This window comes from Xenopus laevis, chromosome 2S (genome assembly GCF_017654675.1).
Source record: "Xenopus laevis strain J_2021 chromosome 2S, Xenopus_laevis_v10.1, whole genome shotgun sequence".
Taxonomy (NCBI): Eukaryota; Metazoa; Chordata; class Amphibia; order Anura; family Pipidae; genus Xenopus; species Xenopus laevis.
The window spans coordinates 52,903,100-52,926,037 of NC_054374.1; the positions used below are offsets into that span (position 1 = coordinate 52,903,100).

General features: G+C 44.1%; 3 protein-coding genes across 6 annotated transcripts in view; 1 reads left to right on the plus strand and 2 right to left on the minus strand.

Annotated features, from left to right (window-relative positions):
* The window catches only part of LOC108709434 (potassium voltage-gated channel subfamily D member 3), a 584,836-nt gene that overhangs the window by 87,787 nt on the left and 474,111 nt on the right, over positions 1 to 22,938 (minus strand). The window lies entirely within an intron of this gene.
* Positions 981 to 12,007, minus strand: LOC121400529. 2 transcript variants are annotated; one of them, XR_005965791.1, is made up of 2 exons: positions 5,222 to 6,326; positions 981 to 1,461 (listed from the first exon to the last, which is right to left on the minus strand). XR_005965791.1 is itself a non-coding variant. In XM_041583794.1 (2 exons), exons 1-2 carry the CDS (start codon positions 12,003 to 12,005, stop codon positions 1,145 to 1,147), a joined length of 540 nt encoding a protein of 179 aa, XP_041439728.1. In that variant the 5' UTR covers positions 12,006 to 12,007; the 3' UTR covers positions 981 to 1,144. The 2 variants fall into 2 exon arrangements, 1 of the variants encoding a protein (XP_041439728.1); XM_041583794.1 differs by lacking the exon at positions 5,222 to 6,326 and adding an exon at positions 11,783 to 12,007.
* On the plus strand, positions 6,878 to 11,463 carry LOC121400528. Of its 3 annotated transcripts, none has more exons than XM_041583792.1 (3): positions 6,878 to 7,771; positions 10,794 to 10,828; positions 10,989 to 11,463. In XM_041583792.1, the coding sequence occupies exons 1-2, from the start codon at positions 6,996 to 6,998 to the stop codon at positions 10,795 to 10,797; spliced, it is 780 nt and encodes a 259-aa protein (XP_041439726.1). In that variant the 5' UTR covers positions 6,878 to 6,995; the 3' UTR covers positions 10,798 to 10,828; positions 10,989 to 11,463. The 3 variants fall into 3 exon arrangements, with proteins under 3 accessions (XP_041439726.1, XP_041439727.1, XP_041439725.1); XM_041583793.1 differs by having other exon boundaries at positions 11,019 to 11,463; XM_041583791.1 differs by having other exon boundaries at positions 10,794 to 11,463.

Here is a 22,938-nt window from a genome sequence, read left to right on the forward strand (position 1 = left end):
ACTGGGGATGCACAGGAGATACAATAGCAGCAATCCCCATTGCTCCTGTCCAGATGATAAAAATTTGCGTGAATAAAGGGGAGGGGACAGGGGCGACGAATTGCAGTGGGCCTAGGGGTGAGCTAACGACTCGGTCTGTCGGCAGTAGCTAACGACTCGGTCTGTCGGCAGTAGTGATGGTAGAATCTGTGGCATTTCGATTCGCCGAATAATTTGTGAATTTCCAGCGAAATTCGCAAAACGGCAAAAAATTTGCGACAATAATTTTGTCGCGGGCGCGTATCAGTATTTTAGCGCGCAACGTTATTTTTGACGCGCAGTGCAATTTGATGAAACCCATCTTCTATGGGTGTTTTGTTTGTATAACCTTTTTTCACCTTTGGGGCTACGAATAAAAAAATTTCCCTTAGTTTCAAGCTTTGTAGTCTGTGATGATTAATGAATATGGTATTTTTTGCTTTGTGTCTGAATGTGCTGAATTGGATTGGACTCAACGGGAAGACCAATACACACGAATGTTTCACTTAGTATACTGCTACACACATGCCCTGCATTGTTAGAGGACTCCTATCTTGAAAAAAATGGCTTCCATTTTGCAAGTTTCTTAAACTTTTAACGTTTGTGGATTTTTTTACATTACCTCTGGTCAACTGGTAATGGTATCTACTACTACTCTGTATCACTGTTTAACCAAAAAGTACTGTATATATCTAATAGTAGATTACTAACACAAGTACAACTAATAAATCTGAACAAATAGTATCTGGATGCTTTGTATCTCAGATAAAAATGAATAAACCATATGTTTATGTGAATGAACATTATATTTACATCATGTAATTGTAATGATTCTGAAATACTATTTAATGTAATGTTAATGACTCCGATTAAGAATAGTCATTGTTGTGTTATTAGAATCCAAACAATTTCAAGTACCATCTGAGTATTAGTTTAGTTAAACGAAAAATTAACTCCAAATATAGAGATTTAAAAAACTTTTTTAATAAACAAAATAGCACAACCGTGCTAGGCCAAGCAATGAATGATAAAATATAAAATTACAGTGGAGGAGGAGGAGGAGCAATGACCCCCTGCAGGGACTCCACTATGTCCCTGACTTCTGCCAGATCCTGCCTGATGGCATTCATCTGGTGGACCAGGGTAACCAGGAGCTCAGTGTGGTCATAATAGGCATTCCCAGTGCCGACACTGAGCCCCTGTTTAGGTGGTGGTTCTGCCTGGTCCGGTGGTGGCGCTGCCCGGTCAGGTGGTGGTGCCCGGTCCGGTGGTGTTGCCCGTTCGGGTAGTGGCGCTGCCGGTGAGGTGGTGGTGCCTGGTCAGCTGGCGGTGCTGCCTGGTCAGCTGGCAGTTCTGCCTGGTCAGGTGGAGGTGGTGCTGCCTGGTCAGGTGGTGGTGGTGCTGCTGCTGCATCATCATCAGTATCATCCTGGATGCACTCAGCTGGCAATGAATGAATTTCAGTTTGAGTAACACAGCAATTGCATTTGTACAGTATAAGGTGTCATGTTGTAACTACAGGAAAATTAACTTTATTGTAGTTAAGAAGGGAAACCTATTTATTCCGTTGAAATAAATCTACCTTTATGTGAAGTAAAATTCTTATTAGCTTTGCCACAGGCCTAAACAAATACACATTTGCTCCAAAATACCAAAATAAATAGGAATCAAGTGCAGGGCCAGATTTACATAGTAGGCACCCCTAGGCCCACTGCAATTCGTCGCCCCTGTCCCCTCCCCTTTATTCAGGCAAATTTTTATCATCTGGACAGGAGCAATGGGGATTGCTGCTATTGTATCTCCTGTGCATCCCGTGTTTCTGAACCAATATGGGTGTGGTTGGGCAGCATGCCGCCACCCTAAAATCCTCCAGCCCTAGGCCCAGGCCTTGGTGGTCTTTCCACAGATCCGAGCCTGATCAAGTGGCTTTATTGTAGTTAAGAAGCGAAACCTATTTATTCTGTTTAAATAAATCTACCTTTATGTGAAGTAAAATTCTTATTAGCCTTGCCACAGGCCTAAACAAATACACATTTGCTCCAAAATATCAAAATAAATAGGAATCAAGTGACTTTATTGTAGTTAAGAAGGGAAACCCACATGTATTCCATTTAAATAAGGGTAAGAAGAATTTCACCGGCACACAGGAATTGTAGTAGCAGGGCAAGCCCTTGCAATTTTATTATGCAGTAGTGCAACGTTTCGGGGTCACGCCCCTTTGTCAAGCATAGTGTGGACAAGTGCAGACATGATTTAAAGGGTGTGCAATTAACAAATTAGCATATTTAACAAGCATTGCTGTGAAAAAAGTACTTTGCATTGAAAAAGATTTTTACATATCAAGATGCCATTTAAAATGCAATGTTAAAGTGAAAAAATATGCATCCAGGTGCCAATTAACAATACACTGATATAAAATTTCTTAGTGGAAAATGCAGTTAAAAAGGACAATGTTAAAAGATATTGCAGTAAAAACCTGTTTAGTAGAAAAATTTAGTGAAAATATTTTTATCAAAAATGCCCATCAAAAAGAACATAATAAAAGATCAGTTAAAGTCCATAAGTGGTAGTCCTTTATTTTGACTTCACGTAGTGCTGGAAGTGATGAAATATAAAGGTGAATATCTAAGAGAAAATTTTTAAAAAAACAATATGGCAACACAAAGGCCATGAAAAAAAAGTTAAAATTGTGACAGCTAGACAGATTCGATTAAAAGAGTAACAAATACTTAAAATAAGATAACCCTGCATCCTAAAGGGATGGGGAAAAAAAGGACACTTTACCTGTCCCTGAAGGGATCTTCATAACAAAGTTTTTATCTGAAAGGAGAAGGAATAGCATTAGTATATATTTCTACCATTCCATAATTTTATAAATAACACGACATATTGTAACTCCTCGTTAAGCCCCTTCGGGGCCCTGCTTTGCAATGCCCAGATCCAATAGCACTCCCTTTGTAGTAGAGCTCTTTTGATATCTTGGCCCTGTTTACACATAACTTTTTCTAACACCTGCCAGCGGAGCTGCGCCACCCTGTGGCCATGTGTGAAAAGGTGGTTTGGCTAGAAGGGTTTTCTCGTTTAGTTTTAACCAACTCCTTTTCTTTATCCGTAGTAGTTGCTTGTGTCCCTAAAGTTGTTTTGACCAACGGCAGGTAGTTGATAATTCCTGATTGTGGACTTATGTTCATATAATCTTGTTTTAATGGATCTGGATGTCTGGCCCACATAGGCCAGACCACAGGGGCATTTCAGGCAATAGATCACATTGCTGGTGTCACAGGTGAAAAAACCTTTAATCGAATGTTTAGAACCTTGCAAAGGATGTGTGACATACTCCCCAGGGATAATCCCACTGCAGTGTCCGCAATTCCTGCAGGGGAAAGTGCCGTGTGATCTCATAGGCTGTTGGTTGTTTAGGTTACACTTAGGTTTCGTTTTCACCAAATCACCCACATTTTTCCCCCGCCGGTAAGAGAATAGCGGAGGAGCCTGAAACAGCTTACCATACCTCGGATCAGTGCCAAGAAGTCCCCAATACTTAAGTACGATCTTACGGCACCGTTTTGAGTTTACATCAAAAGTGGAAATAAACGGTATTCTAGGGGATTTGCGTGTTTCAACCATCTTTTTCTCTAGTAACTGTTGTCTAGGAATAGCCCGCACCTCTTGTCTGTGTTTCTCTAGGGTACCTTCCTCGTATCCTTTAGCCAAGAACTTTTCAATCATCTGTGCAGAAGCATTATCATATAATTCCTCAGTGGTTGCTATGCGCCTGACCCGTAGCAACTGGCTCCGGGGCAAGCCCTTAAACAACCCAGGAGGATGATATGATGTGGGCCGCAATAAGTTATTTCTATCCGTTGGTTTGGTGTAGACTGTGGTTAAAAACTCCTGTCCTGTGTATTTGATGTTTACATCCAAAAAGTGTAACTCATTGGGACTAACCTCCAGAGTGAATTTAATGGTGGAATGTATACTATTCAAATATACTAAGAATTCATTAAGATTCTCCAGAGACCCAGACCACAGAAAAAACGTATCGTCCATATATCGCATATACGCATTAATCTTAGGGGCGAAATCATTGTTAGAAAAAATAAAGGTTTTTTTCAAAGTGGTCCATATAGATGTTGGCATATGCGGGCGCCATGTTGGCACCCATGGCGCAACCTTGTAGCTGTAAATAAAAAACCTCCTTAAAGTGAAAGTAATTTTTAAATAAAACATTCTCAAGTAAAGTACATACAAAATTCACAGTATGATTGGGTAACTCCCCCTGAGCCAAGTACATACGAATACACTCGATTCCCTCGTCATGGGGGATGGATGTAAACAGATCTTTAACATCGAGAGAACATAAGAAAAATTCACCAGGTGGAATGGTTGTGGTCCGCTAGTCTGTTTAAAAAATCTGTGGTATCAGTAAGGCAGGGCTTCAGCTTGGGCAATATATCTTGCAAAAAAGTGTCTACATAAATTGCCAAAGGTTGCCAGATCGAACCCACATTGGAGACTATGGGTCGTCCTGGGGGGTTGGTGAGCTTTTTGTGGATCTTTGGAAGGAAATACACGTGGGGGGCCTTAGGATGCTGAGAATTAAGTAGCTGTGCAATCTCATCAGTGATAAGACCTTCCATCACAGCAGCGTTTAATAAAATGTTGAGTTCATTTTTATATTTGAATGTGGGGTCCCCATTTAGCATTTTATAGTGAGTGGTATTATCCAATTGGCGTTTGGCTTCACCATCATAGTCTACCGTATTTAATACGACTATTCCACCGCCCTTATCAGCTTGGGTAATAGTTATTGAAATATTCTCCTGTAAAGTTTTTAAAGCAGCCTTTTCTTCAAAGGAAACGTTCCTGTGCATGGACTTGGTTTTTTTATTCAAAAGCTTGTTAATTTCCAGGGTAACAATAGATTCAAAGGCAACTATACAGGGATAATTGCCTGGAGGCATAAAGTGCTTCTAGACCCCAATTTCTGTTTAAGGGAGGATACAGTAGCATCCGTAGTGGTGGTATTGGCCTTATCAGAAAAAAATGCTTTAAGTTGAGTGACCTAATAAAACGGAACCAGTCAATGGAAAAAGAAAAAGCTGGAACAGTAAATGCAGGAACAAAATTAAGCCCTTTCTCCAGTTACTGCCATTTCGGCTTTAGAAAGTTTGTAATTCGACAGGTTAAAAACATTAATTACCTGCGATACGTTTTCTTCCTGCTGCTGCGAAGGCCGGCTTGCTGGTTTTCGCTTGCCCCTCCTGGTCCTCCGGTGTGCCTTGGGTGGCCTTTGCCTAAAAAGAAACCGCAGCCCCTTGGGAGGAAGCAGGAGACTCTCGCCCCGATTCTGATGAATGCGCTGATCCCATGTCTGATGAAACAGCTGATGCGGATCGGTGTTTGCGTGTCTGGCGCCTTGTATCTTTCCAGGTATATACTTCCCCTCTGTTGTAGTCCCTGGTATCGCGTTCAAATTTGCGCAACTTCATCAGTAACAGCTCTGCCTGCATGCGTTCCAGCTTCACCTCTAGGTCGCGAATTAGAGCTGTGTCTGTATCTGGAAGGGCCTTGTACTCGTCCTCTAACACATGCAGCTGTTGTTTCAATTCTCTTGACCCGGACTGCAGCTGCTGAACGGTGAGTGTAATCAAATCGAGGCTGCAGCGATTTAGGATAGCACGCCACTTGGCTAGGAACTCCTGATTGTCCTTGAATAAGGCTGGTTGGAGCATGATTCGCAAGCCTCGAGGAATACGCTGTGCCTTGGCATATTCTGCTAAGGATGACATATGCATAGCCCATGCTACTTCCCGTTTCTTTAATTGTTCAATTTTACGTGCAGTGTCTATTCCACTTTTACTCACGCTTGTGGGAAGGCTCTGGGTAGCATTAAGTATTTTCCTCCTTTCAGTTTCCGTGAAGCTGAATGTGTCTGCCCGACGGTCCGTGCTGGCAGCAATATCTGCAAAAGACATGGTATGGGTAATGTGACGCTGGGTGCTGGGAACTCCGTGCCGACAAGGTCAGTCCAATAGAATATGGAGAAGCCGCACACCACACACTCCCAAAGGTTCTTATCCTGGTGCCCAGTGATAGAGGAATCGGCAGCCTCACAACAAGGGTAAGAAGAATTTCACCGGCACACAGGAATTGTAGTAGCAGGGCAAGCCCTTGCAATTTTATTATGCAGTAGTGCAACGTTTCGGGGTCACGCCCCTTTGTCAAGCATAGTGTGGACAAGTGCAGACATGATTTAAAGGGTGTGCAATTAACAAATTAGCATATTTAACAAGCATTGCTGTGAAAAAAGTATTTTGCATTGAAAAAGATTTTTACATATCAAGATGCCATTTAAAATGCAATGTTAAAGTGAAAAAATATGCATCCAGGTGCCAATTAACAATACACTGATATAAAATTTCATAGTGGAAAATGCAGTTAAAAAGGACAATGTTAAATATTTTCACTAAATTTTTCTACTTTTTTACTGCAATACCTTTAACATTGTCCTTTTTAACTGCATTTTCCACTATGAAATTTTATATCAGTGTATTGTTAATTGGCACCTGGATGCATATTTTTTCACTTTAACATTGCATTTTAAATGGCATCTTGATATGTAAAAATCTTTTTCAATGCAAAATACTTTTTTCACAGCAATGCTTGTTAAATATGCTAATTTGTTAATTGCACACCCTTTAAATCATGTCTGCACTTGTCCACACTATGCTTGACAAAGGGGCGTGACCCCGAAACGTTGCACTACTGCATAATAAAATTGCAAGGGCTTGCCCTGCTACTACAATTCCTGTGTGCCGGTGAAATTCTTCTTACCCTTGTTGTGAGGCTGCCTCTATCACTGGGCACCAGGATAAGAACCTTTGGGAGTGTGTGGTGTGCGGCTTCTCCATATTCTATTGGACTGACCTTGTCGGCACGGAGTTCCCAGCACCCAGCGTCACATTACCCATACCATGTCTTTTGCAGATATTGCTGCCAGCACGGACCGTCGGGCAGACACATTCAGCTTCACGGAAACTGAAAGGAGGAAAATACTTAATGCTACCCAGAGCCTTCCCACAAGCGTGAGTAAAAGTGGAATAGACACTGCACGTAAAATTGAACAATTAAAGAAACGGGAAGTAGCATGGGCTATGCATATGTCATCCTTAGCAGAATATGCCAAGGCACAGCGTATTCCTCGAGGCTTGCGAATCATGCTCCAACCAGCCTTATTCAAGGACAATCAGGAGTTCCTAGCCAAGTGGCGTGCTATCCTAAATCGCTGCAGCCTCGATTTGATTACACTCACCGTTCAGCAGCTGCAGTCCGGGTCAAGAGAATTGAAACAACAGCTGCATGTGTTAGAGGACGAGTACAAGGCCCTTCCAGATACAGACACAGCTCTAATTCGCGACCTAGAGGTGAAGCTGGAACGCATGCAGGCAGAACTGTTACAGATGAAGTTGCGCAAATTTGCACGCGATACCAGGGACTACAACAGAGGGGAAGTATATACTTGGAAAGATACAAGGCGCCAGACACGCAAACACCGATCCGCATCAGCTGTTTCATCAGACATGGGATCAGCGCATTCATCAGAATCGGGGCGAGAGTCTCCTGCTTCCTCCCAAGGGGCTGCGGTTTCTTTTTTAGGCAAAGGCCACCCAAGGCACACCGGAGGACCAGGAGGGGCAAGCGAAAACCAGCAAGCCGGCCTTCGCAGCAGCAGGAAGAAAACGTATCGCAGGTAATTAATGTTTTTAACCTGTCGAATTACAAACTTTCTAAAGCCGAAATGGCAGTACTGGAGAAAGGGCTTAATTTTGTTCCTGCATTTACTGTTCCAGCTTTTTCTTTTTCCATTGACTGGTTCCGTTTTATTAGGTCACTCAAACTTAAAGCATTTTTTTCTGATAAGGCCAATACCACCACTACGGATGCTACTGTATCCTCCCTTAAACAGAAATTGGGGTCTAGAAGCACTTTTATGCCTCCAGGCAATTATCCCTGTATAGATGCCTTTGAATCTATTGTTACCCTGGAAATTAAAAAGCTTTTGAATAAAAAAACCAAGTCCATGCACAGGAACGTTTCCTTTGAAGAAAAGGCTGCTTTAAAAACTTTACAGGAGAATATTTCAATAACTATTACCCAAGCTGATAAGGGCGGTGGAATAGTCGTATTAAATACGGTAGACTATGATGGTGAAGCCAAACGCCAATTGGATAATACCACTCACTATAAAATGCTAAATGGGGACCCCACATTCAAATATAAAAATGAACTCAACATTTTATTAAACGCTGCTGTGATGGAAGGTCTTATCACTGATGAGATTGCACAGCTACTTAATTCTCAGCATCCTAAGGCCCCCCACGTGTATTTCCTTCCAAAGATCCACAAAAAGCTCACCAACCCCCCAGGACGACCCATAGTCTCCAATGTGGGTTCGATCTGGCAACCTTTGGCAATTTATGTAGACACTTTTTTGCAAGATATATTGCCCAAGCTGAAGCCCTGCCTTACTGATACCACAGATTTTTTAAACAGACTAGCGACCACAACCATTCCACCTGGTGAATTTTTCTTATGTTCTCTCGATGTTAAAGATCTGTTTACATCCATCCCCCATGACGAGGGAATCGAGTGTATTCGTATGTACTTGGCTCAGGGGGAGTTACCCAATCATACTGTGAATTTTGTATGTACTTTACTTGAGAATGTTTTATTTAAAAATTACTTTCACTTTAAGGAGGTTTTTTATTTACAGCTACAAGGTTGCGCCATGGGTGCCAACATGGCGCCCGCATATGCCAACATCTATATGGACCACTTTGAAAAAACCTTTATTTTTTCTAACAATGATTTCGCCCCTAAGATTAATGCGTATATGCGATATATGGACGATACGTTTTTTCTGTGGTCTGGGTCTCTGGAGAATCTTAATGAATTCTTAGTATATTTGAATAGTATACATTCCACCATTAAATTCACTCTGGAGGTTAGTCCCAATGAGTTACACTTTTTGGATGTAAACATCAAATACACAGGACAGGAGTTTTTAACCACAGTCTACACCAAACCAACGGATAGAAATAACTTATTGCGGCCCACATCATATCATCCTCCTGGGTTGTTTAAGGGCTTGCCCCGGAGCCAGTTGCTACGGGTCAGGCGCATAGTAACCACTGAGGAATTATATGATAATGCTTCTGCACAGATGATTGAAAAGTTCTTGGCTAAAGGATACGAGGAAGGTACCCTAGAGAAACACAGACAAGAGGTGCGGGCTATTCCTAGACAACAGTTACTAGAGAAAAAGATGGTTGAAACACGCAAATCCCCTAGAATACCGCTTATTTCCACTTTTGATGTAAACTCAAAACGGTGCCGTAAGATCGTACTTAAAGGGATACTGTCATTGGAAAAAAAATTTTTTCAAAATGAATCAGTTAATAGTGCTGCTCCAGCAGAATTCTGCACTAAAATCCATTTCTCAAAAGAGCAAACAGATTTTTTTATATTCAATTTTGAAATCTGACATGGGGCTAGACATATTGTCAATTACCCAGCTGCCCCATGTCATGTGACTTGTGCCTGCACTTCAGGAGAGAAATGCTTTCTGGCAGGCTGCTTTTTTCCTTCTCAATGTAACTGAATGTGTCTCAGTGGGACATGGGTTTTTACTATTGAGTGTTGTTCTTAGATCTACCAGGCAGCTGTTATCTTGTGTTAGGGAGCTGTTATCTGGTTACCTTCCCATTGTTCTTTTGTTTGGCTGCTGGGGGGGGGGAGGGAGGGGGTGATATCACTCCAACTTGCAGTACAGCAGTAAAGAGTGATTGAAGTTTATCAGAGCACAAGTCACATGACTTGGGGCAGCTGGGAAATTGACAAAATGTCTAGCCCCATGTCAGATTTCAAAATTGAATATAAAAAAATCTGTTTGCTCTTTTGAGAAATGGATTTCAGTGCAGAATTCTGCTGGAGCAGCACTATTAACTAATTCATTTTGAAAAAAAATTTTTTTCCCATGACAGTATCCCTTTAAGTATTGGGGACTTCTTGGCACTGATCCGAGGTATGGTAAGCTGTTTCAGGCTCCTCCGCTATTCTCTTACCGGCGGGGGGAAAAATGTGGGTGATTTGGTGAAAACGAAACCTAAGTGTAACCTAAACAACCAACAGCCTATGAGATCACACGGCACTTTCCCCTGCAGGAATTGCGGACACTGCAGTGGGATTATCCCTGGGGAGTATGTCACACATCCTTTGCAAGGTTCTAAACATTCGATTAAAGGTTTTTTCACCTGTGACACCAGCAATGTGATCTATTGCCTGAAATGCCCCTGTGGTCTGGCCTATGTGGGCCAGACATCCAGATCCATTAAAACAAGATTATATGAACATAAATCCACAATCAGGAATTATCAACTACCTGCCGTTGGTCAAACAACTTTAGGGACACAAGCAACTACTACGGATAAAGAAAAGGAGTTGGTTAAAACTAAACGAGAAACCCTTCTAGCCAAACACTTTTTCACACATGGCCACAGGGTGGCGCAGCTCCGCTGGCAGGTGTTAGAAAAAGTTATGTGTAAACAGGGCCAAGATATCAAAAGAGCTCTACTACAAAGGGAGTGCTATTGGATCTGGGCATTGCAAAGCAGGGCCCCGAAGGGGCTTAACGAGGAGTACAATATGTCGTGTTATTTATAAAATTATGGAATGGTAGAAATATATACTAATGCTATTCCTTCTCCTTTCAGATAAAAACTTTGTTATGAGATCCCTTCAGGGACAGGTAAAGTGTCCTTTTTTTTCCCCATCCCTTTAGGATGCAGGGTTATCTTATTTTAAGTATTTGTTACTCTTTTAATCGAATCTGTCTAGCTGTCACAATTTTAACTTTTTTTTCATGGCCTTTGTGTTGCCATATTGTTTTTTTAAAAATTTTCTCTTAGATATTCACCTTTATATTTCATCACTTCCAGCACTACGTGAAGTCAAAATAAAGGACTACCACTTATGGACTTTAACTGATCTTTTATTATGTTCTTTTTGATGGGCATTTTTGATAAAAATATTTTCACTAAATTTTTCTACTAAACAGGTTTTTACTGCAATATCTTTTAACATTGTCCTTTTTAACTGCATTTTCCACTAAGAAATTTTATATCAGTGTATTGTTAATTGGCACCTGGATGCATATTTTTTCACTTTAACATTGCATTTTAAATGGCATCTTGATATGAAAAAATCTTTTTCAATGCAAAGTACTTTTTTCACAGCAATGCTTGTTAAATATGCTAATTTGTTAATTGCACACCCTTTAAATCATGTCTGCACTTGTCCACACTATGCTTGACAAAGGGGCGTGACCCCGAAACGTTGCACTACTGCATAATAAAATTGCAAGGGCTTGCCCTGCTACTACAATTCCTGTGTGCCGGTGAAATTCTTCTTACCCTTGTTGTGAGGCTGCCGATTCCTCTATCACTGGGCACCAGGATAAGAACCTTTGGGAGTGTGTGGTGTGCGGCTTCTCCATATTCTATTGTATTCCATTTAAATAAATCTATTATAATCGGTTTAAATAATCTCCCTTTGACAGCTCATTTACTTATCTAACGTGTCTGCAATTATGACAGTCAGTCAAAGTCAACTGTTCCAATCCTAATTACAGTATTCACTTAAATACATTTTTGCTATAAAATAGCAAATCATTATAAGATGTTTTCTTTTTAAATAACTCTACCTTCAACCTCCATGCGCAGTTCTTCTTCCAGATCCTCTGGAGCACCCTCAAAGTTAGGCGCACGCCAAACTCCCTGCACAGCCTGCGCCTCAGCCAATCCATAATGCTGCGGTGGAGTGCCTGGATACCTCACACCAGGAAGGATATTGTTGTATCCCTCCCGGTGCAGGTACCTGATGAAGTACTGCAGCTGCTGGTTTGACATCATGCCAGGTCCTGCCATTTTGTAACTGCACTCCTACAACTGTAAGCAAGGGCGGGGCTATTTATAGTGGCGACGCCCGTTTAAGATGCTCGTCACATGACGCCAACACGTGCGCACGCATACGCACCAAGTTTGCTATGACGCGCGCCGAATTTCATGAATTGACTACTGTAACACAAATACATTGATTTTTTAAATAAATTTTGATATAAAGTAATACTATATTTGCTAACTAGGCACTATTAGAAGTAACATTATTCCCCTAGCAATCATGCATTGATTTAAATAAGAGACTGGAATATGAATAGGAGAGGCCTAAATAGAAAAAAGTAGCAATGACTAACAATACATTTGTAGCCTTACATAGTATTTGCTTTTTAGTTGGGGTCAGTGACCCACATTTATAAGCTGCAAAGAGTCAGAACTCAGAAGAAAAAGGCAAATAATTAAAAAACAAAAAAAAATATATAATGAAAACCAAATTAAAAGTTGCTTAGAATTTGCCATACTATTGCATACTAAAAGTTACCTTAAAGGTGAACCACCCCTTTAAGGGGTTTGCATTGGATCTATAAATACGTTGTGTAAAGTGTTTGGAAACAAAGGATGGCGTGTGTTCTCTTTGAAGGTTATGGACAGCAAACTGGGACAAAACTGCTTGTGAAGTTGAAAGTTGCAAAATAGCAGATGCAGCTGGAAGTGGGATTTAAGCTAGACATCATCTAGGAATGAAATTCCTCTTTCCATCCAGCAAACTGTGTTGTCTCGTTTATTTAACTCAAGGACAAAAGTATTCATAGAGGACAAATTCCATCTGAATTATTGCTTATAGCATGAATTTAAGTAGAGTTTATGGCTATGTTTGCGTCACCCAGGGTTGTCAGGTTGGTTGGTTTTCAGTCAAATTTAGTGGGATGATGGTTGGGGCCTGTTTGGGCCTCTGTGTAATTTGAATGCCAGGGCCTATTTTGACTCCCAGACCAGACATGGCTTTGGGGATACCATTAAAACATTTCCCTTACTTTTAAGCTTTGTACACAGTGATAAATGTATATATGCCATGTTTTGCTTTGCAGTCAATGGGAAGAGCAATTCGCACCTATGTTTCACTCAGTAACTGCTACACACACATGCCCTCTCTGTATACATTTTTAGAGCAGTCCTATCATTTCAAAAGAAAGAATAATGACTGATGCACAGGACTTTTGGCCGCAGTCGTTTCAGGGGTAATAATAGTGTGACTACATTTGCCAACCAAGCAGAAAGCATTGGAATCAACTGTATTAGAGCCAGAAGAATTAAATGAGGCAGGCCTCAACCAGAAGAAATTAGCCAACTAAGCGGCAAAATTATAAGCAACATATTTAGAAGCCATGTTAGGCCTCAACCCGAAGAAATTAGCCAACAATGTGGCAGTATTCGAAGAAACCTTTTTAGAAGCCATGTTAGGCCTCAGCCCTCAACCAGAAGAAATCAGCCAACTAAGCGGCAAAATTATAAGCAACATATTTAGAAGCCATGTTAGGCCTCAAACCGAAGAAATTAGCCAACAATGCAGCAGTATTCGAAGAAACATTTTTAGAAGCCATGTTAGGCCTCAACTAGAAGAAATTAGCCCACTAAGCAGCAAAAATAGAAGCAACATATTTAGAGGCCATGTTACGCCTCAACCCAAATAAATTAGCCCACTAAGCTGCAAAAATAGAAGCAACATATTCAGAGGCCATGTTAGGCCTCAACCCAAAGAAATTAGCCAACAATGTGGCAGTATTCGAAGAAACATTTTTAGAAGCCATGTTAGGCCTCAGCCCTCAACCAGAAGAAATTAGCCAACTAAGCGGCAAAATTATAAGCAACATATTTAGAAGCCATGTTAGGCCTCAACCCGAAGAAATTAGCCAACAATGCGGCAGTATTCGAAAAAATATTTTAAGAAGCCATGTTAGGCCTCAACCAGAAGAAATTAGCCAACTAAGCAGCAAAAATAGAAGCAACATATTTAGAGGCCATGTCAGGCCTCAACTACTAAAAAAATTTGCCCACAATGCAGCAGTAGTATCTACGATAGCAGTAGGCGGTTTGATAGGCCCCCACTATAAAAAAATTTGCCGACAATGCAGCAGTAGTATTAGCGACAGCAGTAGGAGCCTTGATAGGCCCCCACCAGACTTTTGCCAAATAATGAGGCATTAGTAGCAACAGCAACAGGAGCAGCAACAGTCATGTTGTAATCAACTCTGTATTAGAGCCAGAAGAATTAAATGAGGCAGGCCTCAACCAGAAGACCGTTGCCAAATAATGAGGCATCAGTAGCAACAGCAGCGGCAACAGTCATGTTATAATCAACTCTGTATTAGAGCCAGAAGAATTAAATGAGGCAGGCCTCAACCAGAAGACCTTTGCCAAATAATGAGGCATTAGTAGCAACAGCAACAGCAGCGGCAACAGTCATGTTGTGTGGGTGAGCATTTAGGGAATAGTGATCATAACATGGTCTACTTTGAGATTCTGTTGCAGAAGCAATTCTATAAGGGAGTAACTAAAACACTAAATTTCAGACGTGCAAACTTTGACAGTATAAGGGCATCTCTGCAACATATTAAGTGGGAAATGCTTTTCACAGGGTTAAACACAGAACAAAAATGGGAAGTCTTTAAAATGATGCTTAATAAATATACTTGTCAGTATATTCCACTTGTAAGCAAGGAACGTCGTTGCAAAGCAAAACCTTTTTGGTTCAATAGAAGCGGTGTTGAGGTGGGTAAGAAAAGACGTGCTTTTAAGGCTTTCAAGTTAGCTGGTACAGCCGAAACATTTATAAGGTACAAGGAGGCCAATAAATCATGCAAAGAAGCTATAAGGCAAGCTAAAATTGATATAGAAAAGGATAATTCAGCAATCAGTAAAAAAAATCCAAAATTATTTTTTTAAATATGTTAATAGTAAAAAAAAGAAGCAGGAAGGGGTGGGACCCTTACTATCAGAGGGGGGTCAGCTGGTTGATGAAAACAAAATAAAAGCGCAGATTCTGAACTCATATTTTTCATCTGTCTACACAAATGAGGAACCAGTAAGTGAAGGTTTCCTTTTTAACAGTACCAATTCTAGTAATACAACTAATGATGCATGGTTCACACATGATGAAATTCAAAAGAGACTAGAACATGTTAATATTAACAAAGGTCCGGGCCAGATGGTATTCATCCCAGGGAAATTAGCGAGCTTAGCTCTGTGATTGCCAAACCTCTTTACTTAATTTTTCAGGATTCATTGAGATCTGGCATAGTGCCGAGAGACTGGCGAATTGCTAATGTGGTGCCTCTATTCAAAAAAGGATCCCGTTCTCAGCCTCAAAACTATAGGCCAGTTAGTCTGACGTCAGTGATAGGAAAGCTTTACGAAGGGTTAATAAAGGATAAGATACTGGACTTCATAGCAAATCATAATACTATGAGTTTGTGCCAGCATGGTTTTATGCGTAATAGATCTTGCCAGACTAACTTAATTTCTTTTTATGAGAAGGTAAGTAGAGACCTCAATTCTGGGATGGCAGTGGATGTGATTTACTTAGACTTTGCTAAAGCATTTGATACAGTTGGCCTGGAAAATAGTATTTGTACCTGGATAGAGAACTGGCTAAAAGATAGACTACAAAGAGTGGTAGTAAATGGAACATTTTCTAATTGGACCAGTGTTGTTAGTGGAGTACCGTAGGGCTCTGTACTAGGTCCCTTGCTTTTCAACTTGTTTATTAATGACCTGGAGGTGGGCATTGAAAGTACTGTTTCTATTTTTGCAGATGATGCTAAATTGTGCAGAACTATAGGTTCCATGCACTTTGCAGAGTGATTTGTCTAAATTGGAAAACTGGGCAGAAAACTGGAAAATGAGGTTCAATGTTGATAAATGCAAGGTTATGCACTTTGGCAAAAATAATATAAATGCAAGTTATACACTAAATGGCAGTGTGTTGGGAGTTTCCTTAAATGAGAAGGATCTAGGGGTCTTTGTAGATAACACGTTGTCTAATTCTGGGCAGTGTCATTCTGTGGCTACTAAAGCAAATAAAGTTCTGTCTTGCATAAAAAAGGGCATTAACTCAAAAGATAAAAACATAATTATGCCTCTTTATAGGTCCCTGGTAAGGCCTCATCTGGAGTATGCAGTGCAGTTTTGGACTCCAGTCCTTAAGAGGGATATAAATGAGCTGGAGAGAGTGCAGAGAAGTGCAACTAAATTGGTTAGAGGGATGGAAGACTTAAATTATGAGGGTAGACTGTCAAGGTTGGGGTTGTTTTCTCTGTAAAAAAGGTGCTTGCGAGGGGACATGATTACACTTTACAAGTACATTAGAGGACATTATAGACAAATGGCAGGGGACCTTTTTACCCATAAAGTGGATCACCGTACCAGAGGCCACCCCTTTAGACTAGAAGAAAAGAACTTTCATTTGAAGCAACGTAGGGGGTTCTTCACAGTCAGGACAGTGAGGTTGTGGAATGCACTGCCGGGTGATGGCTGATTCAGTTAATGCCTTTAAGAATGGCTTGGATGATTTTTTGGACAGACATAATATCAAAGGCTATTGTGATACTAAGCTCTATAGTTAGTATAGGTATGGGTATATAGAATTTAATTAAAAGAAGGGAGGGGTATGTGTATGGATGCTGGGTTTTCATTTGGAGGGGTTGAACTTGATGGATTTTGTCTTTTTTCAACCCTATGTAACTATGTAACTCTGTATTAGAGCCAGATGAATTAAATGAGGCAGGCCTCAAACAGAAGACTTTTGCCAAATAATGAGGCATTAGTAGCAACAGCAGCAGCAACAGTCATGTTGTAATCAACTCTGTATTAGAGCCAGAAGAATTAATGAGGCAGGCCTCAACCAGAAGACTTTTGCTAAATAATGAGGCATTAGTAGCAACAGCAACAGTCATGTTGTAATCAACTCTGTGTTAGAGCCAGAAGAATTAAATGAGGCAGGCCTCAACCAGAAGACTTTTGCCAAATAATGAGGCATTAGTAGCAATAGCAACAGCAGCGGCAACAGTCATGTTGTAATCAACTCTGTATTAGAGCCAGAAAAAAATTTGCTGACAATGCAGCAGTAGTATCTACGATAGCAGTAGGAGCTTTGATAGGCCCCCACCATAAAAAAAATTGCTGACAATACAGCACAGCAGCAGTACTACTAGGGCTAGTAGCAGGCTGCAGCAGCAGCAGCAAGGGCAGCAGGTGCAGACAGATGGGGAATAGGCAATACTACTGAGGAGGAGAGTATGGGCAGCAATGGAGAGAGGAGGCTAAATCTGTGAAGAGGAGGAGGAGAGGAGGCTAGTCTCTGCTGTCTGCAATGGGCAATTGGATATCCCCGCTTATCCATGCCTCATTCATTTTAATAAACGTCAGCTTATCCACACTGCCAGTGGATAGCCGTGTCCGCTTCTCAGTGACCACCCCAACTGCGGCACTGAAGACACAATCTGACAGGACACTGGCAGGGGGGCAAGCCAGCACCTCCAGAGCGTACTTTGTCAGTTCTGGCCACTGGTCGAGCCTCAATACCCTATAATGCATTGGGTCATCATCAGGGCGAATGGCATCCTGCACGCTGACTGACCCCATGTAGTCAGCCACCATATGCTCCACCCGCTGCTGCTGGTGGCTTTGGGTGCTGACTGGGCCTGCTGCTGGCCGTTGAGGCTCGAAAAAGCTCTTCCACACACCCATGAGATCTCCGCCCCTTGCTGCTGCTGCTAGGCCCCCGTCTCTGCTGGGTGTGTGAAGTAGTGGAGGCCTGAGAAGTGTCAGACTGGGGGAAGGCCTCCACTAATTTTGAGCACAGAGCCCTCCTCAATTGACCCATCCTCCTCTCTCTCTGGCTGGGTACACGGAACTCCCCCACCTTTCCCTTGTACCGTGGGTCAAGCAAAGTAGCCACCCAATAATCCTCTCGGTCTTTGATAGAACAGACCTGGGGATCGCTTCAGAGGCAAGTCTGCATATGGGCAGCCATGTAAAAGAGGTGCCCCCGACCAACCTCTTCTTGACTGCCAGCAAGTCATCTGGCTCGACCTGCCCCTGCTCTGTACCCTCCCAGCAGCGGACAATAGCTGGGGTGGTTGGATGGCATGTGCTCTGCTCCCCATGCTGCGCAGGCACCCAGTCCTCCTCTCCCTCATCGGGCACCATTTCCTCCTCAGCCCCCTCTGCCTGCCTACGGGGCCTACTCTCCTCCTTCTCATCCTCAGGCACGTCACCCTCCTCTAGCAGCCCATCCAACGTGCGCTTGAGGAGGAACACCAGGGGTATCACATCACTAAGACACGCATTGTCCCTGCTAACAAAGCGTGTCGCCTGCTCAAAGGGGGCAAGTACTTGGCAGAGCTGTCTCATTTGCTGCCACTGCTCTGCACTAAAGTACCCTAAATCTGCCCCCTGAGTACCCCTGGCACTGTGCTCCAGCAGGTAATTGCTGACCGCCCAGCGCTGCTCTACGAGGCACTCCACCATGTACAGGGTGGAATTCCAGCGCGTCGGCAGGTCACAGATGAGCCGGTGGGGTGGCAGATTGCAGGTTGAGGACATGTGCAAAGCAAGGCACATTGGTCAGGTGGCCTAGGTGGATGGCGGCCAGCAGGTTGCGACTGTTGTTGCAAACAATGTTACCTGCTTGGAGCTGGCGGGGAGTGAACCACCGCTGAGTCTGGATGGCAGCCATGAGCTCAGCTGCAGTATGACTCCTCTCGCCCAGGGAGAGGAGTTGCAGCAGAGCCTGACATCGCCTGTGCTGCACTGAAGTGTAGCTGCGGGGACGCTTCAGGGGTGCCTCATCCATAGTGGAGGACAGGGTCGGACTGGGGGGCCCGGGGCCCACCGGGACTGCTGGTCCAGGGCCCCCCGCCCCCCTACTGCGACGCGCCAAACTGTGCGTATGCGCCGCTCGAATGCCGCCATGCGCATGCGCGAGCGGCGCTTCTCGGTGCGCATGCGCAAACGGCGATGCGATGCGCATCGCCGTAAACTTTTCTCAACATTTTTATACTGGTAGATAGGGTCTGGCCCGGCGGGGGCCCACGAGGGTCGGGGCCCACCGGGTTTTTTCCCGGTGTCCCGCCGGGCCAGTCCGACACTGGTGGAGGAGGAGGAAGTGGGCATGTGGGGTTTGCCCTGTACCCCACGGGGAGGCACCTGTAGCCTGAGGGTAGCGCCCCTGCTTGCACCCTCCCCAGCACTCATCAGGGTGACCCAGTGTGCAGTGTAGGTTATGTACCTCCCCTGCCCGTGCCTGCTGGTCCACGTGTCAGTGGTGCAGTGCACCTTGCCACCGACAGCATGATCCAGCGACAGGGACACATTCTCCACCACCTGCTGGTGGAGGGCAGGGACGGCCTTCCTGGCAAAATAATGGCGGCTGGGGATCCGCCAGTTAGGGGCAGCGCAAGCCATCAGCTGTCGGAAGGGGGCTGCCGCGACTAGCTGATAGGGCAGCAGCTGCACTGCCAGAAGTTTTGCCAGGCAGCCATTAAGCCTCTGCACTTGGGGGTGGCTGGGGGAGAGAGGCGTCTTGCGGGTGAGGAACTGGGGGAGGGAAACCTGGCGGGACAGGGGCCGCATTGAGGAGGAGGAGGCTGCAGAAGAGGCTTAGCTACACAGTGGCTGCCTCCGACTGTGAGCCCCAGAATACTCTTCCCTTGCTGCAGGGTCTGGGGAGCTAGCACCTCTTCCCTGAGGAATGGGAGGAGGTGGACAGGAAGCACCGCTGCCCCCCCGGTGCCCTGCCACTTTGCTGCTGCTCCCACATCATCCTGTGATGTCGTTTCATTTGGGAACTTAAAGCTGATGTTCCCATATGTGACCCTGCCTGCCCCCTTTGAACCTTCTGCTGGCAGAGCTGGCACACTGCTACTGCCTGTTCCTCTGCCTGGCACGTGAAAAATGCCCACACTGCTGAAGTGTGGGCCACTGCCTTGCCTGCTGTGGAGGGTTGGGGATGGTCCCCACCCGTACGCCCATAGGCTTTGGACCGAGGCGCAGTGCTGCCCTGTTGCCTGCCCCCCCCCTAGCAGTGGTCGGTGGAGCCGGCTCTTCATCCTCATCAACAACAAACAGTTCCCCCCCTGAACTGCTGCTGTTATCCTCAGGAGCCGGCTCCCAGGGTCTGTCCCTGTCATCGTCCTCCCCCAGACCAGACCCTGCCTCATACATGGCATGGATACCCACATCCAGCTTGCTGGTGTCTGACCCCACACCAGCAACCTGCTGCCCTGCCATAAGGGGACCCTGCCCAATATCCCCTACTGATGTGGGCTGTGACATGACCTCCTCCTCTTCATCAGACATGAATGCCCCCCCCCCATTCCTGCCTGATCATCAAAAAGATCCTGGGTGTCTGGGCCCAAGTCCACCTCAGGATCAAATAAGAGGGATGGGGTGTCATCCCACACTGAGCTAGCAGGTGATGTCACCTCCTGCCGCTCACTGATGCCCGCTGCAGACGAGGTAGCCTGGGTCAGCCAGTCTACCACTGCCTCTGCCTGCTGCGAGCGTATGGGTCGCGAAGCAGTGGCAAAAAAGTCTGGCACAGTCCTACGCAGTGCCCCACTGCGACCCAAAGAACCGAAGGACAAGGTAAGTTTTACAAGGGATTTGGGGCTGGCCGAGGGGGTCTTTTTAAGGGTATTACAAATTTACCGGCAGCTACATTGCCGGTAAATTTGTAATACCGGCCCCAGCCTTGGCAGGTGTTTTACCGGCTAGGCCGGTAAAATACCGGCCGGGTGGCAACCCTAGTTGTGGGGTTGGATGCCCACGGCCAGCACCACGGCCTCTTCCTCGGCCACCCCTCCCTATCCCACCCTTCATACCACTACCACCACCCCTCTCCCACGGCCCGTCATATTGGGCAACTAAACTAAAAAAAAAAATAAACAGGGGGGGGGTTTGGATATTTGGGGGAAGGAAAGGAGAAAAAAATAAAACCCTCAACTAAATCCCCTCAGCATTTTTTTACGCGTCCTCTCTGCGTAATTTTTGCCGCAATTTCGCAAAAAAAACGCTAATTTATTCGCCCATCCCTAGTCGGCAGCTTTTATCGGCCCGTGTATGGCCACCTTTAGTCACCTGGCGACTAATCACCTCTTCTAATCACCTCTTCTTCGGGTGACAATCTCCCTGAACTGCCTTCCCCCTGCCTTCAGCCTGTTAAATGAAAAATCGCCTGCGGCAATGCACTTGCGGCGCTTTGATTTCTGAAGTCACCCGACGTTACCTCATGAGGCAACTTCTACGACTTCGGAAATCAAAGCGACACGAGTGCCATTGCGCTGGTGTTTTCTCATTATAGAAGGCGGAAGGCAAGGTTGGAAGGCAGTTCAGGCAGATTGTCGCCACGAAGAAGAGGCGATAGTCGCCAGGTGACTAAATCTCCCCAAATCCGTGTGCCCTTATAAACAGAGTCATTTGATTAGAGTTGTAATCTACCTATGATACACACAAGCTATGAATATCTTGTAAATTATATCCTTACAAACAGTGAGTTCTGATGTCATCAGTTATAAACGGTGAGTTCTGATGTCATTTCTGTCACATGACTCACTACAGTTTGTGTATTATAATAAATAAAGTACCCCAAGTTGCAAAATATGAGTATATTAGAAGTTACCTCGGAGTTCCATGGCCTGTATAAAATCACTCGGCCTTCGGCCTCGTGTTTTTATATGGTCATGAAACTCCTCGGTAACTTATAATATCCTTATATTTTACAAGATATTTATAAGATTTTTCACTATATAAACAAACTCTTCCCTTTGATAAGCAGCAGCCTTTGATCAGCTCATTATCAAAAGGCTTCTCAGCAGACACTTTTGTTTTATTAGATCATCCATTGCTCTGAGGGACAGGAAGTGACAGGAAGTGCTAAAGTAAAACTGGCATATTTTATTTAATGATAAAAATAACAAAAAACATATGTTTCATACAGGCCCGGACTGACAATCTGTGGTTTCTGGCAAATGCCAGAGGGGCTGCTATACGGTGCCATAGACAGTGACTATTTAGTGGGCTGGTGGGGCTGTTTGGGCCTCTGTGTACCTGCAGGGCCGGATTTACATATTGGGCGCCTCTAGGCCCACTGCCGTTCGTCGCCACTCTCCCCTCCAGGGGGACAGGAGCAATGGGGATTGGCAGATGGGAAATGTAAAAAATTATTGTATCTCCAGCACATCCCCAGTGTTTTTGAATCAATGTGGGTGTGGTTGGGCAGCATGCCGCCCCCCTAAAATCCTGCCGCCCTAGGCCCGGGCCTAGGTGGCCTTTCCACAAATCCGGGCCTGTGTACCTGAAATGGCAGGGCCTGTTTTAATTCTCATTCCGGACTTGGTTTCACAATTAAAATAGGCAAAAAGTAGGTTAAGCACAAGCCCTACTCATTGAGCTCATGTTGAAAGGGGATATATACTGTCACTTTAAGATTAAATTATATACAATCAGAGAGTTTGTCAGGGCATTGTCTTTTATGAATAGCTCAGTGTGTACATTTTATCTGTCACACAGGTTTTTGGCCTGTGTGCCCTCAAGGCTCTAAGCACTCTTCTAAATCTGGTACTGTCATCAAGCACTACAGTTTCCATCAGGGCCGGAACTAAGGTAGGCAAAGTAGGTGCTGCCTAGGGCGCAGTCATAGGGGGGCGCACTTTTGAAGGGAAAGGAAAAAAAATCTTTTTTGGAGGCACAACAGGTACAGACTTATGGGCAATGCTGGCACAAAAGGTACATACTTAGGGGGCAATGCTGGAACAACAGGTACAGATTTGGGGGGCAATATGGCTGGCACAACAGGTACAGATTTGGTGGGCAATACGGTTGAGACAACAGGTACAGATTTGTGGGCAATATGGCTGGCACAACACAGATTTGGGGGGCAATATTGCTTGCACAACAGGTACAG